The sequence below is a fragment of the Hemicordylus capensis genome, chromosome 5, assembly GCF_027244095.1.
Source record: "Hemicordylus capensis ecotype Gifberg chromosome 5, rHemCap1.1.pri, whole genome shotgun sequence".
NCBI classification, from domain to species: Eukaryota; Metazoa; Chordata; class Lepidosauria; order Squamata; family Cordylidae; genus Hemicordylus; species Hemicordylus capensis.
In genome coordinates this window covers 190837375-190863999 of record NC_069661.1, presented here as the reverse complement: position 1 = coordinate 190863999, position 26625 = coordinate 190837375, and the positions used below count along the sequence as shown (strand labels likewise).

At 41.1% G+C, this 26625-nt stretch overlaps 1 protein-coding gene across 2 annotated transcripts in view; it reads right to left on the bottom strand.

The window, feature by feature from the left end:
- Positions 1-7658: 7658 nt before the first annotated feature.
- TRHDE (thyrotropin releasing hormone degrading enzyme) overlaps positions 7659-26625 on the bottom strand; it is a 416582-nt gene continuing 397615 nt past the window's right edge. For both annotated transcript variants that reach the window (XM_053255844.1, XM_053255845.1), the window contains 2 exons: positions 21660-21741; positions 7659-20567 (listed from right to left, as the gene is read on the bottom strand). In XM_053255844.1, the coding sequence (XP_053111819.1) occupies positions 20424-20567; positions 21660-21741 (226 nt within the window). In that variant the 3' untranslated portion in view covers positions 7659-20423. The remainder of the gene's footprint in view (positions 20568-21659; positions 21742-26625) is intronic.

Below are 26625 nucleotides of genomic sequence, written 5' to 3'. Positions count from 1 at the left end.
ACTACCAGCCACCACACTCTGCTCTTGGCCACCCCTTTGCCCCCGATGTGAAATTATGCATTTGTTGACACCTCCATGCTTCTTTATGGAGAAAAAACCTAAAGATGCGTAAACTTCAAAAATCACTTAAAAATCAGCCTTTTGCCCAATTCCTTTCAAATAATTCTGATAGCTTCCTTGCCCCCCTTGGGAACTACCACCCACCACACTCTGATCTAGAACACCCCTTTCCCCTCGACGTGAAGCTATACATGTGCTGCAATCATTATTCCCTATGAGGAATTCAAAAATACTTTTAAAATCCACCAATATTCAGAGGATTGTTGAATTGCCTTGGGGTTTTGTGGGTGGTAGGCACCCCTTGGTACCTACCACCCACCCCTCTTTTGTGCCCCTAGGTACTCCACAATAGGGGATATGGGCTGGTACGGGTCCCATTATATCCTATGGGAAAAATAATTAAAAATATTTCCAATATTCATATAAAATCATAGGCGTGTCCAAATGCTTCGGGGTTTGGGTGGTTGTTGGCACCCATGGGTGATCCACAATAGAGAACAATGGGATGATTCAAGTCCCATTATACCCTATGAGGAAAAAATTAAAAAGAAAATTCAAAAATTCATTAAAAATCATACAAGTGTCCGATTGCTTTTGGGTTTGATGGCAGGTACCCATGGGTGCCAGCTACCACATTACCCACTTTTTGAGGTTTTAACCAGTTCAAACCAGTTCGAAACCGGTTCAAATTTGAACTGAACCAGAGGGTGGTCCGAGCAAAACCAAAACTGAACCACCCGCTCCTGGTTTGAATCTGGTTTGGATTCAAAACAAACTGGGCAAACCATTTTTATGCACATCCCTAGTTTTTGAGACACAGTGAAGATACTGTTGATTTTCATTAGAAACAATACAAACTTATATATGGACATTTGATAAACCGGTTCGAAACAGTTGTGCATTATTCTGGCATATATTATGGATTAGTTCTTTTTTGATTGAGTGTTATTTAGTGTATTCTGTATCTGATTGTTAGAGAATGCTTTGTAGAATGCATTTGGCCTGCCAGACCTTTGATGATCACCTGTAGGTCAGTCACACTGTGTTCCTTTCAACTGAAGCCTGAAATGCTGAGAACTGAGACACTGGATCTTCATTACTGTTGACTTTCAAAAGTTCATTCTTCTTAGCTAGCAACTCACACTTTCAGTGAGTTGTGCAGTCACACAGGGCACCATACTTGAATTGCGGGATCACCACTGCACTCCCCTGAAGCTGAATATACAGTTATTGTTGCTTCTGTGGTCTGGAAAATGTGCAAGGGGATCTAATATAACCAATGGGACTACTCAGGAGGAGGATTTCATGACAGAATGATAGTTCGTGATCTTCTCTGTATCACTTTGCATAGCTTTAGGAAAAGGTAGCCCACCATGATAACAAAGAGGTAATTTATGCAAAGCTAAATGGCAAAAGCTGATAAAATCAAGTTTATTCTGTTTTTCTGGTACTCGAATGAACCCAAATAATCAGTGAATAAAAATCCTATTGCTGCATATAATTACATTTATTTGTACTGTACTGATGAATTCCTTTACTTGCTTAAGAATGCCTTTTACTTTTATCCTATTATAGCCATTTGGCTGGTTTCTTGTTGAAATCAAGATGTAACAAATAATTATACAGGTAACACACAATTATCACTCAAAAGGCTCTGTGCAATATGAAATGAAATACTGTAATAGACATGTCATGTAATCGCATCTTATTATCCTATCCATCATCCTCCACTTTTTTTAACCCTCTACAACGAACAGGTCAAAGATGATGATAAGTATAACAGATGAGTGATTTCTATGAAAAGATATTTCAAATGGTAAAACTGTACTTTTACATAGAGAAAACAATATTGAAAAACGCAAGTGCTTTGTTAACAGACACCATCTCCTTGATGCAGCCGGTGTAACAGTAGCTGAAACTGTTGCTGGCCCTTTGTGTGACTAAAAAGCATTGGTTTAGGAGAGAATCCCTCCATAGTCCAGCATCTTTAATGCAGATTAACTTTAAGCAATTTTAAGAAAAGGTAACATTGGTGGTGCAGACACATATTCATGTGATAGCAGTGTGCAGCATTATGGTCCATTTACTTTACGCATGCTTACCACGGAGAACAGCATATGCTAGATGGCCACTGTACCCAGTCTGAAAAGTAACTCTATGAGATGTCAATTAGAGATGTGCGAGCCGGCTCAAGGTCGAGCTGGCTTGGCTTGAAGGCTCGAGCACAGAAGCTGATAGGTGAGCTTTGGACCTCACTTACCACTAGGGACGGTAAAGCCCTGGCAGGTTGGCTGAGGACAGGGGTAGTGGAGAGGCTCATCAAGAAGTTGGGGGACCAAGAGGAGCATGTCTTGGCTTGTCTTTGTGACCCAGCTATGAAGGGCAATGCCATCTGCATTCTGCACAGACAAGCTGCCTGGGTGGAGGGACCTCCTGGTTGAGTGAGTTAGAGAGGAGGAGCAGAGGAGGCTCAGGAACCAGGAGAAGGGTGCTGGCGTATCTACTTTTAATCTGCAGTCCACGCCCAGCAGCAGTGTGGGTCGGCCTTCTTTCCCTCTCCCCTTCCCATTTCAGCAGCATGCATCCTTGGCAGGTGTGCCAATGCAGCCAGCAGTTCCACCCACTCGTTCCACCCAGTGGTTCAAGCAGGGGTGCTTGGTGCCTTGCCAGGGTTGTGGGAGGCTAGGCTGACCAGGCCCTGTAGTAGTGCTGCCCAGACTGTGTTGCAGTACCTGCAGGAGCCAGTGGAGGAAGACCCAAGGATGTACTGCATCAGGTTTTTGGCAGCACATCACCAAGTCTGGCCAGACTTGGTGGCAGTCACAGGATGCCTCCTCTCATGCCCACCAACCAGTGTCCAGGGGGAGAGGGTGTTCCCCACGTGGTCACACCCCATCGCTCATGCCTGGACCCTGGCTTTGTGGAGCAACTGGTTTTCCTTAAGGTTAACTTCCTCCTGCTGGGCTACCGTGGGCTGGAAGTGGAGGTTGAGTGAGTATGACTTGTCCCTCGTCACCTGTGTGCAACACCACCCACCTTCACCCTGCCCAAATTAAGCACATGTCACAGTCTGCCACTAGTGCTGTTGAAACATGCACACACCCGACTGGCACCACCTGATGCTGACCAACAGGTGCCGCTGCCTAACAGCACTCGGGGACCATGGCAGAGCACACACTCTAGGACCCTCACTGTATATATTGTAAATAGTAAATAATGCTTTAAAACTTGTATATAATTGCTTTGCTTCCTTCCTAAGTTCTAGCACCCACATGCACGCAAGATACATGCACGGACCGCAAGTGATGAGTCGGTGTTCTGGTGCCACCATGTGTCTGAGAGCCTTGCAATGCAGGCTCTCAGCGAAGCTGAGGTGGCCCTGCCAGTCTGAGGCAGAATTTTCTTTACTTCAGCATGCACGGAGAGAAGGAAAGAAGGTGCATTATTTTAAAAGTCTTTTGAATGTTTTAAATGTGTGTGTTTCTTATATGCTTGCTTGTAGGTGCTTGTCTGGTTTCTTGTTTTCATTATGAGAAAAAACTTCTCACACACCAAAGAATCTGAGTTTTGGATTCTTTGGTGTGTTATAAGTTTTTCTCATAATGAAGCCCTATGATTAACTTATGTAGCATTAAAGAATCTAAACACAGTATTTAGGTTCTTTGATACTACATACATTCTTCATAGGGATTCATTATGAGAAAAACATATAACACACCAAATAATTTAAAATGCTACATAAGTTCTTCTAGGGATTCAGCATGAGAAAAACCTATAACACACCAAAGAATATAAAATACATTTTTTAAAATTCCCCCTAAATCAGAATGCATGATTGTTTGGGGTGTTGGGTGGTAGTTGGCACCTATGGTGTCCTACAAACATGCTTTGAGATGCCTAGGCACCACCTGTGGGGAATAATGGGGCCATTGTGCTACAAAACTACACCAAACTAAAAAATCCCTTGATATCACCCAAGTGCCTGATTGCTTTGTGGGTTGGGTGGTAGTTGGCACCCATGGCACGCTACCACCCAACCATTTTGGTGCCACTAGGTGTTCTCCAGGGATAATAATGGGGTGCTTCACCTCCCCATCAATCCCTATGGTGAGCTATTTAGAAACAGCTCAAGCATGCTTAGAGCATGAGCCAAACCACGGGTCAGTTTGGGCAAACCAGTACTTGAGCCAGGGTATCCAGCTCGAGCCCAGTTTGAATTAGATCCGAACTGTTCCAGCCAGTACATCCCTAATGTCAAATCCTTCCAAGACAGAGTGGCTGCAAGACACAAGATCGGGTGTATATCTCCAGCTGGAGGCTTGGTGGTGGAGAGTGACCAAATCAATTATTACAGAATTATTGGTCAGGTAAAAACATTAGCTGACATCCAGAGCAGTCTACCATGGATGCTCCTAACTAGGGATGTGCACAGATCCAGAAGGTGGGGGGCTCCTTTAAGGCACAGAGAGGGTGTCCTTGCCTTTCTTGCCATGCTTCTCCCTCCGGCCCTGCTTCAAAAACTGCTGGCGTGGGATGAATGTATACCCCCATGCCACTCCACTCCGCACAATACCGCAAGGGGCCTACATATGTATACACACGGGCCACTTCTGGTATTATGCTGACCAGGGCGGCAAGAGGATATACAACCACCCCGCACCATCGGTTTTTGAAGCAGTGCTGGAGGGGGAAGTGTGGTGGGGGAGGTTAGGACACCCTCCGTGTGCCTTAAAGGAGACAAAAGAGTACATCCTTGTCCTGTTCAACTTTGCTGGGTGTGCTCTTTCAGCACAATAAGGTGAGTAGGGTTGAGAACCCTGTGTGGGGTGAAATGAAATGGGCACATCAGAGTTTACTTGTGTGGTCAGGCTTTGGGAGTGCCTAGGAATGTTTTAACAAGTTTGCTTCTCATGCCCTGAGCCAGCCATTAACACTTTGTTAGAGAAGGAGATGAGCTTGTTAACTCTTATCTATCCTTTCCTGCAGAACGTGATAAGATTGAACTGATTCAATGTGCCAATATATGGGGGGGGGGGTGTTCTTTAGAAGGATTGTTCTTCAGAGGAATAGCACTTAATTAACTCATGTCTACTCCAGCTTCCTTACCTGGATTGGAATCAGGGAGGTGAGCAGAGGGATTGTCCTCCTGCAGTCACAGGTTAAACTTGACCTAGAGCCACCTTTCCCAAGCTACATGCCAGGTGACATGCCCCATGAGTTAGCTAATGCAAACCAAATGGTGAGACCATGATCCCATGAGTCCCGAAAGGCAGAAATGGAAACTACAGGCCTGTAGCTCCAAACCAGTTGTAGGGGTGCTCCTGGGAGCCCCCAAACAGGCTATCTCAGCAACACTAGACCCCTAGATTAGGCTGGAGTATCCCTGACCCCCTCCAACTTGACCCATGTCATGTCATGTCCAACCTCTCTGATCTGACATTGCACGTTCCCAGAAGATTCTTTTACATCTCATCTGCATAGCTAATAGGTTCTCCCTTCAGATATTTCGGCTCTATTTTCTGTAAGTGGTCAACTTTAGCCATATTTTCAATGCTTTATGGAAATATGACACCTTTAAACTGTGCCCCTGTTTATTGTAACACTGTTGCAACATGTGCAGTAACCCGGCGGAAGAGCAACTGAGCAATCTCCTTTGCAGTTTAAGTCCAAGGTGTGCTGTCAGCAGCAGCTTGAGTCCATGACTAAATGCTGCTCGTCTCTCTCTCCCCCAGCCCAGCGACTGCTCTCAGCATTGGCTCTGAGACGGCAGAGTTGCAGTTGAATTTAATGAGGATTTGTGAGCAAACAAAGCTCAGCTCCACAAATAAGGATAAAGCTTCAGAAGTAACACATGCCATTTGCTGTGGCAACCTTGTGTCAGAAAGACATGAGCCGGTGGATCGTTCACTGACATCACATTTATATAGTAATTCTCTTGCTACTCTCCTCTAATTTGCTGGTGCAAGGGGGCCTTTGAGGACAAGTTATCTTTATATGATGTTGATACAAGGAACATATAACTAATCACCATACATTAGGGATTGCCTTACAGTTGCTGCCAGGCAAACAATGGTGCCGAGTAGGAACTATGCTGCCAACTTCTGTGGATTTTGATTATTTCTTGTACTAACCCGCTGATGCTTAGCAGACAGGCCTGCTTCTTGTCTCCTATCTAGCTTTTTATTCACACACAGCCCAAAATTGGGAACATGCACAGCTCTTGAAGTGGATTAGGATACTTGTCTTATCCAGCTAATGGTCATGTGAATGGGTATACTATCTTAAAAGACCGCAGACTTGTTCATATGTGGGAAGTTCTCCACGTAGTCCATTAGGGTCCTAGTTTTTGAAAAGAAAACAGAGGCTGTTTCAGACTTCAAATGTCCATCATTAGGGAAGGGCACTTTTGGTTACCACAGGTAGTCTGACCCACAAATTCCTTTGATGGAAGCTAATATAATAGTCTTGACTTAGCCTGCAATTCTAAGCACAATTAACTGGAAATTACTGTTGAAACCAGTAAACGTCTCTTTTCTCTCTAGTGCAGTCAGGACTGGAAGGCAAATCTGACAAAATTCAGTTATGCTGCCTTTAGTAGGGCAGACTGTGGATCAGATTAAACTGGTGTACATTTGAATCACATTGTATACACTGAGGGATGTGCAAGCCCCAGAAACAAATTTATACAAGTGGAGAGGGTTCTTGAAAGAAGGGGGGAGACGTGAAAATCACTCCCTTCCCCATCCGTGCTTGCTTCATTGGCAAAGAAGCCTTAGGCACAGGGATGATCCTTCCTTCCTTTGCTGGAGGGCTGCACTGGACATCAGGCACTATTTTGATGCAAAGTTCACATGAAATATTAAAACTGGACATAGAAGGTTTGGGTACAAATGCCTCTATCCTAATGGGATGGACTTGGACAAGTTTATTACAGGGCTTTTTAACAATAAAATGAGATGTAATCCACCCTGGGGTCATGGGGTATGTTGGCAAATAATTTTAAATAAATAGATGGTCCCTGAACCACTTTTCTCCTCTCATTTCAGCCCACATTTCTTACATCGATCTTGCTCCTGGTCTATTGGTGGATTCTTCTGTATCCCTCACTAAACCCATTTTGTAGTTTCAAGGGTAAACACTCTTTAGAGCTCAGAGTTTTGTTATTCATCATTAGACTCCGGTTCTCACCCCCCACCACACCATTCCAGAAGACTTAGTGGTTTTATTGTTTTAAGTTTTTCTTATATAATTGCTTGGAGTCAGGTGTCCGGTCTTGACCATGACTGAAATGTGCTAACAGGATGGTTTCTGATTGTATTATTTTGTAAAATAAATGTATGAGCTGCTTTGGGAATGAAAAAGGAGGGGGGAAGCAGAGAATAAATAATACAAATAAACACATTGATTTGGGGGGGGCGCGCGAAATCCTCATGTCAAAAGTAGTTCCTCACCCCGGGCTTTCATTTCTAAAAGGCTCTCTATGTTGTGCATACTTTTAGAATGGTCACATTGTTATCTTAACTGAAAATGAAACATAATCAAAGGCTGAGCAATTTATCTTATGCTTGTCTCCATATGTCAGAAAATTAAGACAGTGATGAATTATACATTACTGTACAAAATTTTATTATCAGAGACAAAATTCAAATTTATTCTGCTTAAAATACAGAAGATAGAGTTTCTCATTTAGAAAAAAAATCCATTTTGTGAGACCTTGGTTAGAATGGAATAAAAATTTCATGTTGAATACATACTTGTTCAATATTTACGGAATAGGTTTAAAGGCATATCATAGAAAAATACTTGCAGTAAACAGTAATACAAACTCAAATTTTATTTGGTCAATGCTTTAAATTGCTTGGTGATGCTTTTATTTACCAGTAATATTTACTATGGATGCACCCATTCTTATCCCCAAATTTTAGGATGGTAAAGAAGTAAATGAACGTAGTGAGCAATTTTTAAGACCATGTAGGCTTGAAACAAGAGCTTCCTTAAGCTATATTTCTCTGTGTTAAACAAGAAAACCAGATATGCCTTTGGACCAGTGTATAGTTAAAAGATTCCTTTAAGATCATATTCAGCCATCCACAAGTGCTATATTAATTCAGCATAGCATTAAACACATGCTACCATCAGAGTTTCTACTAATACTTATCTTTTGCTGTGTTTCTGGTATTTACTCATCTTTTGCTGTGCTGAGATGAACATAATTGATGTGCTTTTCTTGAGGAGGATGGATTTAAGCATGTGCTCAAGCAGTTCTGTTGAACTGGAACCTTTAAGGATGAAGTGGCAATATAAGAGCATCATCAATGATGTCCACAAAGGATTATAGGGCTTGTACTAGGCAGAATCCCAAGTTAAAAAAGCAACCAACTGGAGCAATGAGTCGAAGCAATGAGACTAAGATCAAGAATCATATATAGTGGTTAAAACAACAAAGACTCTTGTGGCACCTTAAAGACTACCCATTTATTACAGCAAAAGCTAGCTTCCATGGACCTAGGCTACTTCATCAAATGCTTGAATACAGCGGCTGCAACCCAAAGCTTTGCAAGACTTAAGCAGAGAGCTCTGCTTTACTCATTCTTTCCAGTAGAGAGGAATCTTCCATATATAGAAATCACCTCATTCATGAAACACAGAATCTTTGAATTAGGACATCTGCGCATATGTAGAGTGAGTGAAGACTTGTTCACTGCAGTCTCCAGCTTTGTTTCAAAATAGAAATGTAGTTCTAGGCTGAGGACTCATTAGCAGAAGCTCCAACATGCACAACAGAGTTTCTGTGCACAAGGGTTTTCCTAGTATTGGGGGACTACTCCATGTGGACATACACATCTAATCATCACATAGCAAAAGGCCTGAACCTGGCCTCTCATTGATATAATGAATTCTAGGCTGTGTGCAAAACAATTGATAAACAATCTCTAAGTGTATTAGTGACACATCTTACTGTAGAATGATCTTCACAAAAAAAGTAATGTTTTGAGAGCTGATGGGGAAAAACAAACAGGCCCACATGTTCCAGTTTAATGTGGGTGGTTTCCATGTGCCCTCGGTACCTTGGGCTCCAAATGAAGCATCGGTGGTCATGAATAAAAGTGTAAAAAGTTAAACTAGTGTGCCCACACTTCAGGAACTGTACTTACATTGGAAATTATTTAATTACTGTTCCCAAAAGTGTGGGTATGCTACTTGAAGGGAATCCCCTGCATTAAACTGCAGAACATGTGGGCCATTAATTCTAAGATACAGATCTAAATAGAGAGTATCATCAGAACAATCCATCCTTTTGTTGTAATCACTATTTATCTACAATACTTTTCTGTTTTCTGATGGAAGGGACTATATATTTCTTAGAGTAAATGTACTTTGTTGCACCTTTATTGCCACTGCTATTTCTACAGCACCTGAATGGTGCTTGTAGAGAGAGAGAAAACATCAGGATAATGTGCTTCATATGTGTGTTTGACACCTGTGAAAATGGAAAAATTGAATCCCTTCTGCACAATTTTTGATACTTGTTTTGCAATCTCTTTTTATAACATTCTTGTCCGCACAAATACCTATTTTACTCGCAGACCATAACAGTACATCAAAATTATACTTACATGAACCCTAGTTAGTCTTTTTACAAGGAAATATAAGGTGGATAGTTATTGGTTATCTCATATTTTCATTGATGTTGTCCAGAAGCAGTTTCAATTAGCTTTTCATTTCTGAGCATCTGATGTTTTCTACTCCAAGCTTCACAACCAGATTGAAAGTTGTGAATATGATGCAATAATCTGAATGTTGCAAATCATACTTTTATGATGGGTTGTACTGAAATAAGTTCCGTGCATTTAGTATTTGGTGCTTAGCATTTTATAGTGCTTTAGTGTGTTCAAAATACTTCATCAACATTATCTCACCAACCCTTACAACATAGTATAGTGGGCCAATTTTATCTGCATGTTGCAGATGTGGAGCCTGAAGCTAAGGAATAGTGGCTAACCTAAGGCCACTGAATGACTTCATAGCTGAGGTGAGCTTTGAACCTGGAACCTCCTGACAACTCACATTCTTAGTTGCTACATAGTGTCAACTCTCGCAGCACTACATGAAAGAAACAATGTTTTGAGTCAGCTATTTGCAATTGTAAAAGTACATATACAGATCATTATTATTGTTATTATTATTATTAATAATCAAATTTGTACACCGGCCCAACCTTTCGTCTCTGGGCAGTTTACAATAGCATAAAAACAAAAAACTTAAAACAACTTAATGATTTAAAAATAAACCACAGATTAAAACCCCCCAAATTTAGGAATCTGAGAAAGCTTGAGTGAAAAGATGGGTTTTCAGGTGTTTTTTTTAAATTGCAAGAGATGGGGAGGATCGTTTCTTAGCAGGGAGCACATTCCACAATCTTGGGGCAGCGACCAAAAAGGCCCGTCTCTGTGTAGCCACCAAAAGAGTTGGCGGTAACTGGAGAAGGACCTCCTCAGATGATCTCAATGGGTGGTGGGGCTTGCAGTGAAGAAGACGCTCTCTTACCCAGGGCCTAAGCCATTTAGTGCTTTATAAGTTATAACTAGCACTTTGTATTTTGTCCGGAAGCCTATTGGCAGCCAGTGTAGCTCCATCAGTAAAGGAGTAACATGGTCTCTCCGAGATGACCCAGAGACCAACCTGGCTGCCGCATTCTGAACCAACTGAAGTTTCCGGACTACATACAAAGGCAGCCCCACGTAGAGCACATTACAGAAGTCAAGACTGGAGGTTACCAACAGATGTACCACTGTTTTGAGGTCATTGATCTCGAGAAACAGGTACAGCTGGTGTATCAGCCGGAGCTGATAGAAAGCACTCCTGGCCACCGCCTCAACCTGAGAAACCAGGGAGAGGTGTGAATCCAGAAGTACTCCCAGACTGCGAACCTGTTCCTTTTGGGGAAGTGTGACCCCATCTAGAACAGGGAGATTAAAATCGTCTCTAGAGTTCTGACCCCGCACAAGAAGTACCTCCGTCTTATCTGGATTCAGCTTCAGTTTATTCTCCCTCATCCAGCCCATTACTGCTTCCAGGCAGGCATTTAGGGAGGATATGCCAGCTCCTGAAGATGAACATATAATAGGCAGATTTTTAATACCAAACAAAATCACATGGTATATCCTTTTTAGCAGTTCTTAATATTCATTTGCCCTTCTTCTAGTGACAGATGCAAAGCCAACCTGCCCCCTCCAACTGCATTTAACTAAAAGACACAGAAACACACATAAAACACACTTCTCACTTGGGTATACCAATGTGCATTTTTGGAGTTCTGTCCATTTGGTATGACACAATGATGTAATAAATACACAGAATACAAAATGCAGGGATTGATCAGCCAAAGGAGCTCTCAGCTCAATGAAAACAGCAGCCAGCACAAAATATAACCTGCCATACTGCAATTCTGCCTACAGAAGGTCATAAAATTTAATTGGATATAATGCATGACACATGGACCATGGCCACAATTCAGCAGAATTAAGTGCACTTAAATCTATTGATTCCAATGGGCTTAAGTGTTCCCAGCATTGTGATGGATTGTGACTCATTTACAAACCTATATATAACACAAAGTATCACATGTTTTAAACAAAACAGTAACCTGCCATAGCCTTGAATATTAATATTCCAACCTATTCAAATAAATGTTAGGCAAACAACTGTCCATTGGTTGGCTGGCTTGGACTAACAAAGCTAATTGATAGAATATCAAAATTCTGCAATGCGCTCACACTAGGGTGGTAATAACATCTTAAATTATTTGTGATTGTATAACAGCGAGAGTTCCCATTTGCTGTGAACACTTACATCATTTGGAAAATGTTGTATACGTAATGGTATCCTTAGATGAAGAGCATACCTTAGGATAGGGCTGCACAACCTCAGGCCTCCTGCAGATGAGACTACAACTTCCATCACCCCTTGCCATTGGCCACTGTGGCTGGGGATGATGGGACTGGTAGTGCAACAACAGCTGGAGGGCCAAAGTTGTGCACTCCTGCCTTAGGGTCATATGAGGGTGGTCATGAGCAATTACCAGTTGGCCTGCGTTGTCTAGTTTTTTGGCCATCAAAGGAAGAGATTCTTCATAATCTTAATGTGCCTCTCTTGATAGCACCCCAGTCCTGATCAGTTTAAAGCATTTTAACAACCCAGTGTGAATGCACTAAGGCAGCGGCTTTCACAGCGGCTGTGCCTCACTTCTGCCCTATGGCAGTAATGGTGCAAAAATGGTTACTTAATTTAGGAGCAGTAGTGGACACTTTTGCCACATATCCATGGAAACAAAACACATTGTAAGATCTTACTTATGTGAGAAGAATGTGGAGGAGGTTTTCCCCCCTCCCCCACTAATTATATGACTTTTCTTAGGAGAGGATGATGGATAAAACTCTAGGTGCATGACAGAACCTATTCATTAGATGGTGTATTTAAAATGTTCTAATGGGGAAAATCCATAATATCTAGGTTCTGTTTAATATGTACGTCCTTGGTGAATTCATAGTTCAGTACCATCTACGATTCAGTACAATTAAATTCAACCTTGGTAAGTACACCTTAGTCATTCAACACTAAATATAATGGAAAAGGCCAGAGTTATTTTTATGCATGTTGATATTTGTTTGAGGACTGGCTATTGTACTTGTGGCAACACACTTAATACAGCTTCATGCTTTAAAATGTAAACAAGGCTGATACTGCCACAACACATACTTCAGTAAAAAAAAAAAAAAAGCAATGGGCAGCATCTAGACTAGTTTGTCAGGACTAAGCACTAACTTAAGTCCCAGTAGTCTCAAAATGTCACGAGACAAAGGTCTACAGCAGTTGACAATTTGGATTTTTAGGAGGACAAAATAAATTAATGTTACTTATTCAAATGCATAAAGTTTTCATTAATATTCTCTTTTCTTAATATCCTACACGCCTGGATATCTACTTTTAATTTCTATGAGTCAGGTTCTCCAATGAATGTTGGATTAGAACTTCAATGGACCATCTCAGGGGCATAATGGAACACTTGGTTTGTGGGTGGGAATGGAGTGCTTGGATTAAGTCTCCTCCACCCACATACAGACACATGGAAGTTTGAACTCTTGAGAATCAAATGTGCAAGTACTGGGGTGACTTGTGTGCCAACTTGTTTGATTGAAGCCACTGGATTAATGGAAAGGTATATGGATTTGATTTACAGAGAAGCTTGGGGGATAAAGGGGAAAGTATGTGAAACAAGAGCTGGATTTCAGACATGTTGCATAGATGATTAATTTGGGGGTTCTGTATTGAAAACATTACTTTCTTTACTGGAAGTCAGAAGGATCAATGTTTAAATGGCAGCAGGAACTTTCAAATGTCACCAGAATACTGCCATGTTTTTAAAAGCTTCCATTGATTTTCAGCTTGTCATCTTCACAGCTTTGCAGTATTATTCACAGTAACTTCAAATTATGCACAACACACACCCAGCTTTCATTATAACTATAGAATGAAAACAAAGTTCACTGAAATCATTACTAGAATTTCAGGTGAACCTTGATGCAGAAGGAGCTAAATTATATTCTTTGTGGTAGTAGTAGTAGTAGTTCAGATTCATGCAAACTAATGTTTACTTTTGACAGCCAGTTTTGACAGTACAACTTGTTTTAAGCACAAAGTGTCACTTCCACAGTTTTGTATAACTTATCATTTGAAGTCATGCTAAATGCTCTGGTATTCAAACTATTTTGTATAAACCAAAGAGAAATTGTCTTAGTTATGGAAACAGTACAGGTATCATTAGGAGTTGTCATTGGTAGAACAGCTACTTCACTATAATGTGACATTGGATTGTGTAGATCTGTCACTGAGAAGTACCAAGTTAATAGATAAACTAAATGCATACATGTGCATTTAAATTTAACACTCTCAAAATATTATGGATACTGAAAAATGTTTTATGCAAGATGTTTCTGGTATTCTGATGTTAAAAAAAGGGCAAAACTGGCACTTATGTAAAATAACAGGGGGCAAATTGTCCATAATTCAAGAGACATGTTGTAAAATGTATTATGAACTTATTTTCACATATTAGTTATATGCCACATTACAACCTGCAAAGCATCAGCATGAATACTGTACTTGCCAGCTATCAATGGTGGTTTGTGAGGTGCTTCATTAGACATCAGAGCACCTCACTGCATGGGGAAGGCTGACCCAGTGCTTTTCCTGTAGGATGTCTAGGAGGCATGGGGCTTGTTAACTCAATGCTGTGCAGCCATGTGGCTGGCTAGCAATGCCCAGCATGGACCATGTCATCAGGAACTGCCTTGCAATGCCTTCTAGTCAGGGTGCTCAGTCCTGCTCCTTTTTTGCAGCAGTGCTTCTGTAGTCTCCAGCAAACTGCCTCATGAGCTGTCACTGCCAACAACAACTATTGAGTATGTTGTTGAACTTATTTATTCCTTTATTGAGTATTGGAATGCAAAGTAAAAATATCCTGATAAATCATGACACCGACTTTGGAATAATAAGGTTTGAAAAAGAGTAAGCCCATTTGGACTTTTGAAATATTTGCCTTCCAGTTTCTGAGTTACTAGCATATACTTTCAGCTTCGCATTCACGAGGGCTTGAATTTTGAGCACAATCCAGCCAGCAATGACACACTTCTCCCTGATTTCAGTGAGAGATGCTAAAGCATATGGTTAACTTTTGTATTGAAATTAATAAGATTTAGAAGTCGTTTACTTTGTCAAGGAGAGGGAAAACTGGAATACTTGGAACCAAATAAAGGCAAGTGGCAGATGTGAGCACCCAGTGATCTGAGCCAATGCTCAAAACAGTGGTGCATCAGCTGGTAACCTCCAGGCTTAACTATTGCAATGTGCTCTATGTGGGGTTGCCTTTATAGGTAGTTCAGAAACTTCAGTTAGTTCAAAATGCGGCAGCCAGATTGGTCTCTGGGCCAACCCGGAGAGACCATATTATGCCTGTCTTGAAACGGTTACACTGGTTGCTGATATGTTTCTGGCAAAATACAAAGTGCTAGTTATTACCTTTAAAGCCCTGAATGGCTTAGGTCTGAATTATCTTAGAGAGCACCTTCTTCTGCATGATCTCCACCACACATTAAGGTCATCTGAAGAGGTCTGTCTCCAGTTACCATCAGTTCGTCTGGTGGTGACTCAGAGGCGGGCCTTCTCTATAGCTGCTCCTGAGCTATGGAATGCACTCCTGGCAGAAATCTGTAATTTGAGTTCATTATTGTCTTTCAGGAGAGTCCTTAAACCCTATCTGTTTGGCCTGGCCTTCCAGGGTTTTTAAATTGTTGTAAACTGTTTTAAATTGTTTTAAATGTTTGCCCTGGTTTTCCAGGGTTTTTAACTGTTTGAATGTTAAATTGGTTTTATTCTGTTTTTATAGTTTTGATTTTAATTGTTAACTGGTTTTAATTGTTTTTACTTTGTTGTAAACTGCCCTGAGCTATTTTTGGAAGGGCAGTATATAAATTGAAGTAAGTAAGTAAGTACATTCTTATTTTATTTGCCCAGGCCTTTAATCATGCTGGCTGACATCCAGTCACATGAAGCATACATGTGTTCAATTAGCACAAGACTGTTGTACAAAGTGTGGAGCTCTAGTTTACTATTACACTAGCACAAATATGTTTGCACTTGTGCAACAATGTGCATAACCTGTGACACACTTTGTATGTTTTTCAGGGAACTTTTGCCCAATAGTGCAAGAGCAGAATTACAAACATAACCATGACTTTGCATAGCTATGCAAACTGCTTGCAATACTGTGCAGAACCACCAACACAGCTGCAGGATTATAACAGATGCCGTGATGGTGCTGCATAAGAGGGCAATACCGGAATGACCGGCCTCTTGTGTGACATGATGCTTCTCAATGGAAGCAGCATGTGATGCAGAATCACACGGGGTCAGTAATTCCGATACTGCCCTCTTGTGCACCACCATCACCACATCTGTTAGAGCCCTGCAATAGCGCAGGTGGTTCTGCACTGCCCATATTATGGTGCAGGACCTATTAGCCATTGTTTTTATGCATTATATGGTTCTATTTATTGTTATTTTTCATTTTAACATTGTTAGCAATCCTGAGAATCTTTGCATGTAGGGTGGGGCAAACATCCATCCAATCAATCAATCTATGAAAAGCTCAGAAGTTATCTTGAACTTTTGGTAAAGATAAGATGAGGAATGAAAGTCAAGAAACCACCGATATCCACAGAGAGACCACCATTTGGTCTGAAAACATTTAAGAAATTCTTTTCTTTCAAAAAGCGTTTGGAAATTGCTGATTAAGATCGTGACCGCTTACCAATATGATGGATTGTATAGCTGCTTATTTTGGGTTATGCTACTGGTGCATCATTCAATTCCTTGTTTCTCATTTGTATTGGCCACCATCCAAAAAAGCAAACTGCTTGTGGAAGGATAGCACAAAACTAGCACAAAACTGTTGCACTAGCTAGTTGTACTAGGTTTTGGAGCATGTGCTCCAGAGCATTGTTGCACTACCACTAACATGCTTGCACCACAGTTCCACATCTGTAGCATGCCTCATTGTTTTAATGGGGACATTTATGCAAGGGCACTATACTGAAATCATGGAATTCTGCAAATCCCTGTTTGTTTAGCAGAACTAAGCTAACATCTTGTGCTAGCACAAATTGGTTTGCTCCATGGGCAGTTTGTTCATTCATTCACTCATTCGATTTCTATACCGCCCTTCCAAAAATGGCTCAGGGCAGTTTACAAAGAGAAATAACAAATAAATAGGATGGCTCCCTGTCCACAAAGGGCTCACAATCTAAAAAGAAACATGAGATAGACACCAGCAAGAGTCACTGGAAGTACTGTGCTGGGGGTGGATAGGGCTAGTTACTCTCCCCCTGCTAAGTAAAGAGAATCACCACTCTGTATGTCAGTCATTATGGTTGTTCTCATGAGCAGCCGGGCTAAGGAAGCCCAGCCCAGCCCAGGCTTGGCTGGCTGTAAGAACCACCAGCAGGCACGTGGCTTCCAGCGGCATACCCACTTAGGGAGCCCGCCTTGTAAATGCTCCCTTAACCTCACAAGCGCTCCCTTAACCACATTTCCCTCATGTTTCCCTCACAAGCGCTCCCTTAACCAGCTGCTGGCAGCGGCCCAGAAGCACTGACAGGCATCCACCCATTGCTCAGGGATTCTCACAATGCACTACACACTCGCATGCTGCATTATGGGATTTGGGGGCACCTCCATGCTCCCTGGGGCAGCGGTGGACCTTCTAGGCACATGATCTGCACACCCAGACAATCCTTGGAGATAATCGGGGGAGGTGGGTTTCTGAAGGTGGGCTTCTTGTGGGGGAGGTGGGCTTCTGAACCCTTCCCCACTGCTTGCCCACTGCCTCGCCCGCCCAGTCATGAGAACAACCTCATTGTTTCGCATTATTTTGTTAGTTGGATTTACTTTGTCAACTGCTGTGGAATTTTTGGGTAAACAGGGGAATACAGTTTAAAACATATATGCGTAAGAGCACAAATGACTGACTTTCTCTTGTGAAAAATGAAAAACTGAGCCAGCTTGGAAGGGCGGTATAAAAATCTAATAAATAAATAAAATAAATAATAAATAAAATAAATAAAAACTGGCTTAGGTTGTGTTCCTTAGCAAGTAGTCAAGAATATCTGAATGCTTTCCTTCATCATAGGCCTGCACAATGTTTTTCTAACATGAACTTACATCATTGCTGAGGCAGAGCTTTAAATATCTACATAAATACCTATAGCTCTTTGCCCTTCATAGGACCTGCTACAGAGAAAGAGTATTTTTCTCAACTTAATTCATTTTCATGACACACCGTTGACGTATCTATAACAGAGATGACAGCTGGCCATATTGCCTAATAAACTTAGACGCTATCGTTCAAAATCCAAGCCCTTAGCCCTGAATCGGTGCCCTTCATGATAATCTCCCTTAACTTGCAATGCCACAATTTCGCTCACCTTCAATCAGTTCCTAGAGCTAGACCAGCAGATTATTCCCCACTCCTCCCTAGAGGCTCAAATAGCTTCTATTCCATCCTCAGGCTAGACCAATATATCAACCTCCCTCCCACCTCTGCCATCCCTGGTGCCGCTTTCTTTCCTTGGATCACCTTGCCCCTCATATGTCACTGCAAGAGGATATGGGGATGGCATGAGGGCAAATAACTATTGTCCTTGTTCAATTGTATTCCATTATCTTGGAGATGTTGCTGAACAGTCTGTGAACTACATGTTGTGCATGACCTACAATGATGTCATCAGCCCACTCAAGTATAATGAGAACGCTAGACATGATTTTTAAAAAGCATATAGCTTTGGTGTAGAAATAAACAGCTCCCTAGCACTGGAATAGAGCAAAAATATGAAGCACTTGCTGGAGCACAAGCACTATTTCAAATAATAGCAACAAATTCCCTTGTCCTTGTTTATAGAAGACCTCCCTATAGCTGCAAGTCAGTAAATGAAATGGCAGATCAAAGGAAGTACATATTTAGGTTAATATTGACTCCCTTTCTAGGCAATAGTGAAACAGAAGGGCAGAGTTCAGCTTGTGAGTTGTCACTGTAGCAAAACATAACATCTAGGGACATTATGGACAACTTTTGAAGAACAAGGTTTCATGGACACAACATTTGATTCTTTCCACTCAATACTGTCCGCTCTCTAGCCGGCAGAGCTATTATGCACTGACTGGCTTGTATCCAAGCTCCCACTTATGGCTCATGTATAACATGAAAAACTGGCAAATGCTGTTATTGTGATGTGATTGTCGGAGCTACACTGTTCTTCAGAATGAACTATGAGACAAAGTAACGATTCCCTTCCTTTTTGGGTTATGAGAATTCAACTCCAATGTTGGAAGAGAGAACAGATTGAGATTATAAGCAGCTAAACACAACAGAAAACCCTTCTACTTTGCTGGTTGCAGTCAACAGTTTGCTATTCTCCACTCTGTAGAGTATACTGGTTTCTAAGATGGCAAAATAGATGGTAATAAATGGTGACTGCATATTAGCAATCTTGTTATTGAACATGTCTCTGAAGAAATTACTGAATGGGAAAAATAAACAAGCCAACTTTACATGAATAAAAAACAAGTAAGACACATACAAGATATTATTTTTAAGTACAGGCTACCACCAATTAATGTGTATCACTTTAAACTTTTCCCCAGTTTCCCCAAATGCCATTCTGTTTTAATGGAACACCTGCTTGTGAAGAAATAAGACTCTCATGCAGACAGGGTGATGGAAATGATAGCATTCATCATTCCTTATAATTAAACCTATTATCTAGTAAAGTCTTTTGTTTCACGGTGGGATTATTTGTGTCTCCACATATTCTCTATTTCTTTCTGATCAACTTGATAAGTTTTTTTTATGATACTGTGCATTAATAATGGTGTACCTACTTACACGCTGGCTCAGTAACAGCTACTGAATATCATTTGCCAAATAAAAACAATGCAGAAGGGTGAAGATGGAATCAGCCCAAGCAGCTATGTGAGACTCTTGTCATCAAGACTGTAAACACTTAAGATCAGAGAGCAAATTTTGATGTTAGCAGATCACCAGTGAATAAAATGTACCTTTGCAATTATAGCATATTGTCAGAGTAATCTGTATCTGAATGTGTATGTATCTTTAACTTAAATTAGAGGGGAGTATTTCAATTACAATTTGTATGACAGTTTGCAACTTAAAAACAAAGTTAGCATCCCAATAACTGAGAGACAACCAGAATGCTGACAAAGTTTGCCTGCACAATGTGAAGATGACACATTATCACATGTTGCTCATTTGTATCTTTCACTTTGTTCTCTCCGCCCTACCTTGCTGTTGCAACACTGATTGTCATAGATAGTCTTTGTGCTTTTGCATAATGCCCATCTTTGATGTAACAGAAATACACATATAAAATGTGGACATTTTAAGTAAGCATGCTGGAATACAGGCAGGGACCGTACAACCATGCACAAATATTCTGAGGGTTCTTTCCCCACAAAGTGACTGTAACATTTACATGCACCACTTAATATCACATTTGGCCATGGTATAGTGAGGACTGAGTTTTGTAAGCATTCATGACCTTTTCTCTTTGTCAGAGTTCTTTTTTCCATGTCTTTTACAGTTTTGAGGAGATTGGTGCAAAAATATAATATATCTATATATCTTTCCACTATTAACTTTTCTTCATTCCAGTCAAAGTTCTTGAAATCTCATCTCGGGCTCTTGCCTCCTCTTGCAAAATTTGGTACTAAGTCTTTGTCAGAAACACTGATTAGTGTGCCAGTGATTTTCTCAGCCACTGAAATAATTCTTCTTTATAAAGCATTTGCCACCGGACATTAGCTTCTACTGTTTCCACAGCTCTGGAGAAAGAGGCAGCAGATCCCTCCACATAGGTCTTTATAAAGTTCTTTAGCTGGAAAGACAATTTAGTACATTAATTTGAGCTGAATGATATGAATAAGTTCTTCTGATGAATATGAGCAAGTCATACACTGAAGACAAAGCTCTGTATTCACTGCAGAGGCTCTTATAATATTTTTCAGGGAGATGTATTACAGAATGCAATAAGGCAACAGACTGCATCAATTAAGTGTGATGCAATTGCTTCAAATTGTGCTAGAAGATATTGACGCGCCAATGCCTGATTATATTAACATCACTTCCTCCATCTCTCCTGTAGCCCAGCTGCTTTATGTTGTAGACAGCTGGGCTCTTATCAAGTTTTACTCCGACATAGGAGACTAAATAGGGAAAATTGGAAATACTCCTAATGTAGCTTTAGTAGCTAAAGTTAAGATAAAACACTCAGACTCCTCTCTCAAGAGCCTTAGTTTATCAACTGTTATAAAAGATGTGTTCAATTAGGCTTGGAAAACATATTCAGTTCTTTGACTGTGTCTTCTATGCACCAGTTTGAGGAGTTACTGGATACTGTTTCAAGCACGATCAAGAGCTGTAATTATTCTTCCTTTGTAATCATATAAAAATTCATTCATGGGGCAATCCTAAGCACAGTTACATGGGAGCAGGCACCACTGAATTTAGTGATGATTGCTTTTGAGTATACGCAGACAGAGGGTTAGTCAAACAATTGGACAGTGGCAGTCTGTACTTTAACCCTGCATCTGTTTTGTAAGCATACCATTATTAAGTGTGCTTACACTTACAATAGTATTGAAGAGGCAGCAATAGGCAGCATTATGGGAGAAAACACTCTTGCTGTTATGAGTTTGATGCTTTCAGGTATAAAAGACAATGGCCCCCATGCTGTGCATTGCAATGGCAGTGCTGCCGATTGGCCATTGCTGCTGCGCAACTTGCAGGCAGCCCTGGTGGGGATGTACAAGAGGGCAGTTGCACAACTACTTAAAACAGCACACCTGCAGTTGTGCAGTGCTACCTTCATTGTTTCTGTGGTCACTGCATTGTGCATCATGTGGGCCAATATGTTAAAAAGAACAAGAAGATACAATTATTGCAAGCACTGGGCCCGCATAATATTTACCTCATTCAGTTCATTCTGTGTATTAAGAAATTCTGTGACTCCACTGATAAGTTTTGAATTCATAAATAATGCTTCTCCATATCTTCAACAGAAGGGAGAAAATACAAATATGGAATATACTGAATTACAATTCATTAGATGACTCAGACCTTGAAACATTTCTATGATAGTAATGCAGTAAACAAGTACTTTTCCTAGAGTTTATATTCTTTATAAGTTGGATTGTATATATGAAACAGAAAATCAAATTAACAAGATAATGCATGTTCCCTGAACTTTATGGCATGGAGCCACAGGTGCCCTTCTGCAGACAGAAAGCCATTTTACTCTTCTATAAATTAGTACTTCATAGGATTATGATGCAAACAAGACATGCATGCCAAGGGCTTGGATCTAAATCTCCACAGGCGCTATAATCTATGGTGCAGCCACATTTGGAGTACTGCGTACAGTTCTGGTCACCATATCTTATGAAGGACATTGTAGAACTGGAAAAGGTGCAGAAGAGGGCAACCAAGAGGATCGGGGGCCTGGAGCACCTTCCTTATGAGGCAAGGCTACAGCATCTGGGTTTTCTTTACCTGGGACAAGAGTCAACTAAGGGGAGACATGATAGAGGTGTATAAAATTATGCATGGAGTAGAGAGAGTGGACAGAGATAAAATTTTCTCCTTTCCTCACTGCACTAAAACCAGAGGTCATCCCATGAAACTGAAGGCCTGGAAATTTAGGAATAAGAAAAGGAACTACTTTTTCACACAGTGCATAATTAATCTATTGAATGATCTGCCATGGGATGTGGTGATGACCATTCGCTTGGATGGCTTTAAAAAGGGCTTAGACAAATTCATGGCGTGCAGGTCGATCAACAGCTACTAGTCTAATGGTCACCTCCAGTTTCCAGGGCAAGATGCTTCTAAATACCAGTTGCAGGGGAGCAACAGCAAGAGAGGGCATGCTCTCACCTCTTACCAGTGGGCTTCTAAGAGGCATATGGTGGGCCCCTATAAGAAACAGGATGCGAATCAGGCGCCTCTGCCACCCAGCCAATCAGCTGGACGCCAGGATGCACATTCGAAGGAACACCCAGGAGAATTAAATATATAGATAATAATGATGATGATGCTGTTGTTGTTGATGATGATGATGATTCGAACATCTATGGTGGCCACCATTTTGTCTGATGTGTTTACTAGTTTTCTCCCTTGCTGGTTGGTTTTCTGCCACTGCCTTCCAATTAGCTTGTAATCTCTTTTGCTCTGGTTGCCTTGTTATTCAAAATCAAGTGTTGTCAAGGCAACTCTGCCCCACCCTTGGTTGGGGGGAGAGGATGAGGGATGGGAGAGAAAAAGGGAGGCAGTTTCCAACTGTATTTCAACTGTATACGCTCTGCCTTTGGATCTCTGGAGGAGGAGCTGACTGCCTTGCCCAGCATTGCTGCCTTGCTTTGCTCTATGCTTTTGCTGTACCCCTTCTGTCCTGCTGGGCCTGCCTTCTGCACTACTAGACCCATGTTCTATTGCTGGCTGGTCATTTCGATTGAACAGGTTCATGAACTGGAGGTCCAGTTCAAGTTTGAACCAAACTGCATAAACTGGTTCCATACACACCCACAAATCAGCACCCTCTGCATTGCAAGCAAAACTGCAATGTTTGGATCCAAGCCAATGGGCTATATACAAACGGCTATTATTGTTGTTTACACAGTCAGACAGGTGTTATTGACTGGTTTGTTTTATCCAGACATAGAGTCCTTCCCAAGGACCTGGGATGGCTTACTACTACTACTATTACTACTACTACTAATAAAAATCATCATCATCATCATCATCATCATCATCATCCCCCAGTGAGGCACTACCTTGGCGTGGTTGTGGGGCTTGCGTGCTCTGAGGAAGGTGAGAGCTATGCCAGAGGTCCAACCATACTGGACAGGTCTCACCAGAGGAGCCAGACAAAGAGTGCCTCTCCCATCAACAATATGGTAAGACGTAATTTTAATAAATCTATACCAGATTGGTCGTCGCCCGGGTCAACAAGGACTGCGCCAGGTGCTGGAGTCCCTGGACATCTGGTGGCAAGTGGGCAACAGGACTCAGGATCTTCAGCTGAGCAACCAGGACTGAAGACAGCAAAGTTACTGGAAGAAACGTCGCTTAACCGAAAAAAATATACGAAAAATGCCAACAAGGAAATAATGATCTGCTATTACAAGGCTAGTCCAACTAGAAGAGGTTATTTAAAAAGAATGTACCAAATATGGAAAGAGAAGCATCCAGATACAGAAATAACAGAACAAAGTCTAGCAGACCAGAGAAGATTCATAATAGGAAATAAAGTATTCACAGGAGTTGAGCTGGAAGAACTGCAAAGAGCAACACAAGCTCAAGATATGGAAGAAGAATTAGCACCTACTGAAGAGGTTGCTCAGGCGCAGGTGGAGGAGGTGTCGGAAACAGAGGATGCCACTGTTGCTGAACTGTTTCAAAATCAAAACCAGGCAACCTCCCCTTTGCCTTCACCTCAAAAACCCGAATGCCGTTTAACAGAAAAGCAACAAGAACTAAAGCAAAAAATAACTGAGCACATGAACCAAACAACCACCAGGGTTCGACTTCCCGCTCTAAAAACAGTTGCCAAAAAACAACTTGCTCATGCATTAAAAGATACAAATGCTGCACTTGCAGAAATAACAACCAATAATTTGCAAGAAACAAACCAACTAATGTACAGTGCAGCAACAATAACAACACAAGAGCTCGGATATAAGATCAGTGGACCTGTAAAAAAAAGAAAGCAGTACATCACCTAAATGGAAGATTAGATTAGAAAAAAAAATCTCCAGGCTCAGATCAGATGCTAGTAAATTGAAAGATATGAAAGACAAGAAGCTGAAGAATGAAAACACCAAACAGTATCTGATCCAAAAATACCACCTAGATTCAAGGAGAATTAGAGAAGTCCTGGAAATAATAAAGGAGCAAATAACAGCAGTGTCAAAGAAGATTAGCAGATACGAAGCCAGAATCACACAACACAGGCAGAATCTCCAATTCCAGTCGAATCAGAGACGTTTCTACCAAAGCATAGAAGGAGATACTGCAAGAAACCTAGAAACACCAAATAAAGAAGAAACAGTGCAATTCTGGGGGAAATTATGGGACAATCCAATAGATTATAATAAAAAAGCAGGCTGGATGAAAGAGGTCGAAAAATGTAAGCAACAAATGCAAGATCTAATAATAACACTAGAATTAATAAGTGAAAGAGCAAAGAAAATTAAAAATTGGACTGCTCCAGGCGACGATGAACTGCATGGCTTTTGGCTTAAACACCTAACAAGCCTTCATAAACAACTATCAAAACAGTTCAATCACATTTTGCAAGGAGGTGATATTGAACAATGGCTAACAACTGGGAAAACTCATCTCATCATGAAAGACCCAGCAAAAGGTGCAGTTCCAAGTAATTATAGACTGATAACCTGCCTGCCAACCATGTTCAAATTATTAACTGGAATAATAGCAGATGAGGTGATGCAACACTTATTAACAAACGAACAGCTTCCAGTTGAACAGAAATGAAAGTGCTGCATGGATTGACTACAAGAAAGCCTTCAATTCATTGCCTCACACATGGATACTAAAATGTTTAGAAACAACTGGTGTCAGCAAAAACATTCAGATATTTATTTAAAAAGCAATGAGCATGTGGAGTACACAGTTAACAATCAATGGCGAGACACTTGGACAGGTTAGCATTAGAAGAGGCATTTTCCAAGGGGACTCATTATCCCCTCTGTTGTTTGTAATCGCCATGACCCCACTTTCACAAATACTAAACAAAACAGGCCTCGGATACCAAACATCTAAAATATCAAGTAAAATCAACCATCTTCTGTACATGGATGATCTAAAGTTGTATGGAAAGTCCCAGTCAGAAATCGAATCACTGCTAAACACTGTCTGTATATTCAGTAGCGATATAGCAATGGAGTTTGGACTAGACAAGTGTGCTGCATTAATAATGAACAGAGGAAAAATAAGAAAAACAGAAGGAATAGAACTGCCCAATGGAAGCAACATCAAGAACCTGGAAGAGAAAGAACCTTACAAATACTTGGGCATTCTCCAGGTGGATAACATCACACACACTGAAGTTAAAAGAAAAATTGGAAGTGAATACATCAGGAGAGTTCATAAAATCCTCAAGTCCAAACTCAATGGCAGGAACATCATACAAGCCATAAACACCTGGGCTATACCCGTTATCAGATACACTGCAGGAATAATAGACTGGACCCAGGCTGAGCTAGAGACGCTACATCGTAAGACCAGGAAAATCATGACCATCAATCATGCTCTGCAACCCCACAGTGATGTCGATAGGCTATACCTCCCTCGCAGCTCAGGTGGAAGAGGAATGCTGCAAGTCCATCAAACAGTAGAGGAGGAGAAAAGAAGCCTTGAAGAATATATCAAGGACAGTGAAGAAGATGCACATCAAGTGGTCAATAACGCGAAACTATTCAACACCAATGAAACAAAGCAGGCGTACAAGAAAGAACAAGTCAAGAACCGAACAGAAAAATGGGAAAAATAAGCCACTGCATGGTCAATATTTGCACAATATAAGTGGAAAATCAGACATCACCAAGACCTGGCAATGGCTTAAGAATGGCAACTTGAAGAAAGAAACAGAGGGTTTAATACTGGCTGCACAAGAACAGGCACTAAGAACAAATGCAATAAGAGCCAAAGTCGAAAAATCAACCACAAACAGCAAGTGCCGCCTTTGTAAAGAAGCAGATGAAACCGTGGACCACCTAATCAGCTGTTGTAAAAAGATCGCACAGACTGACTACAAACAAAGGCATGACAAGGTAGCAGGGATGATACACTGCAAAAAATACAAGCTACCTGTAGCCAAACATTGGTGGGACCATCAAATTGAAAAAGTTGAAGAA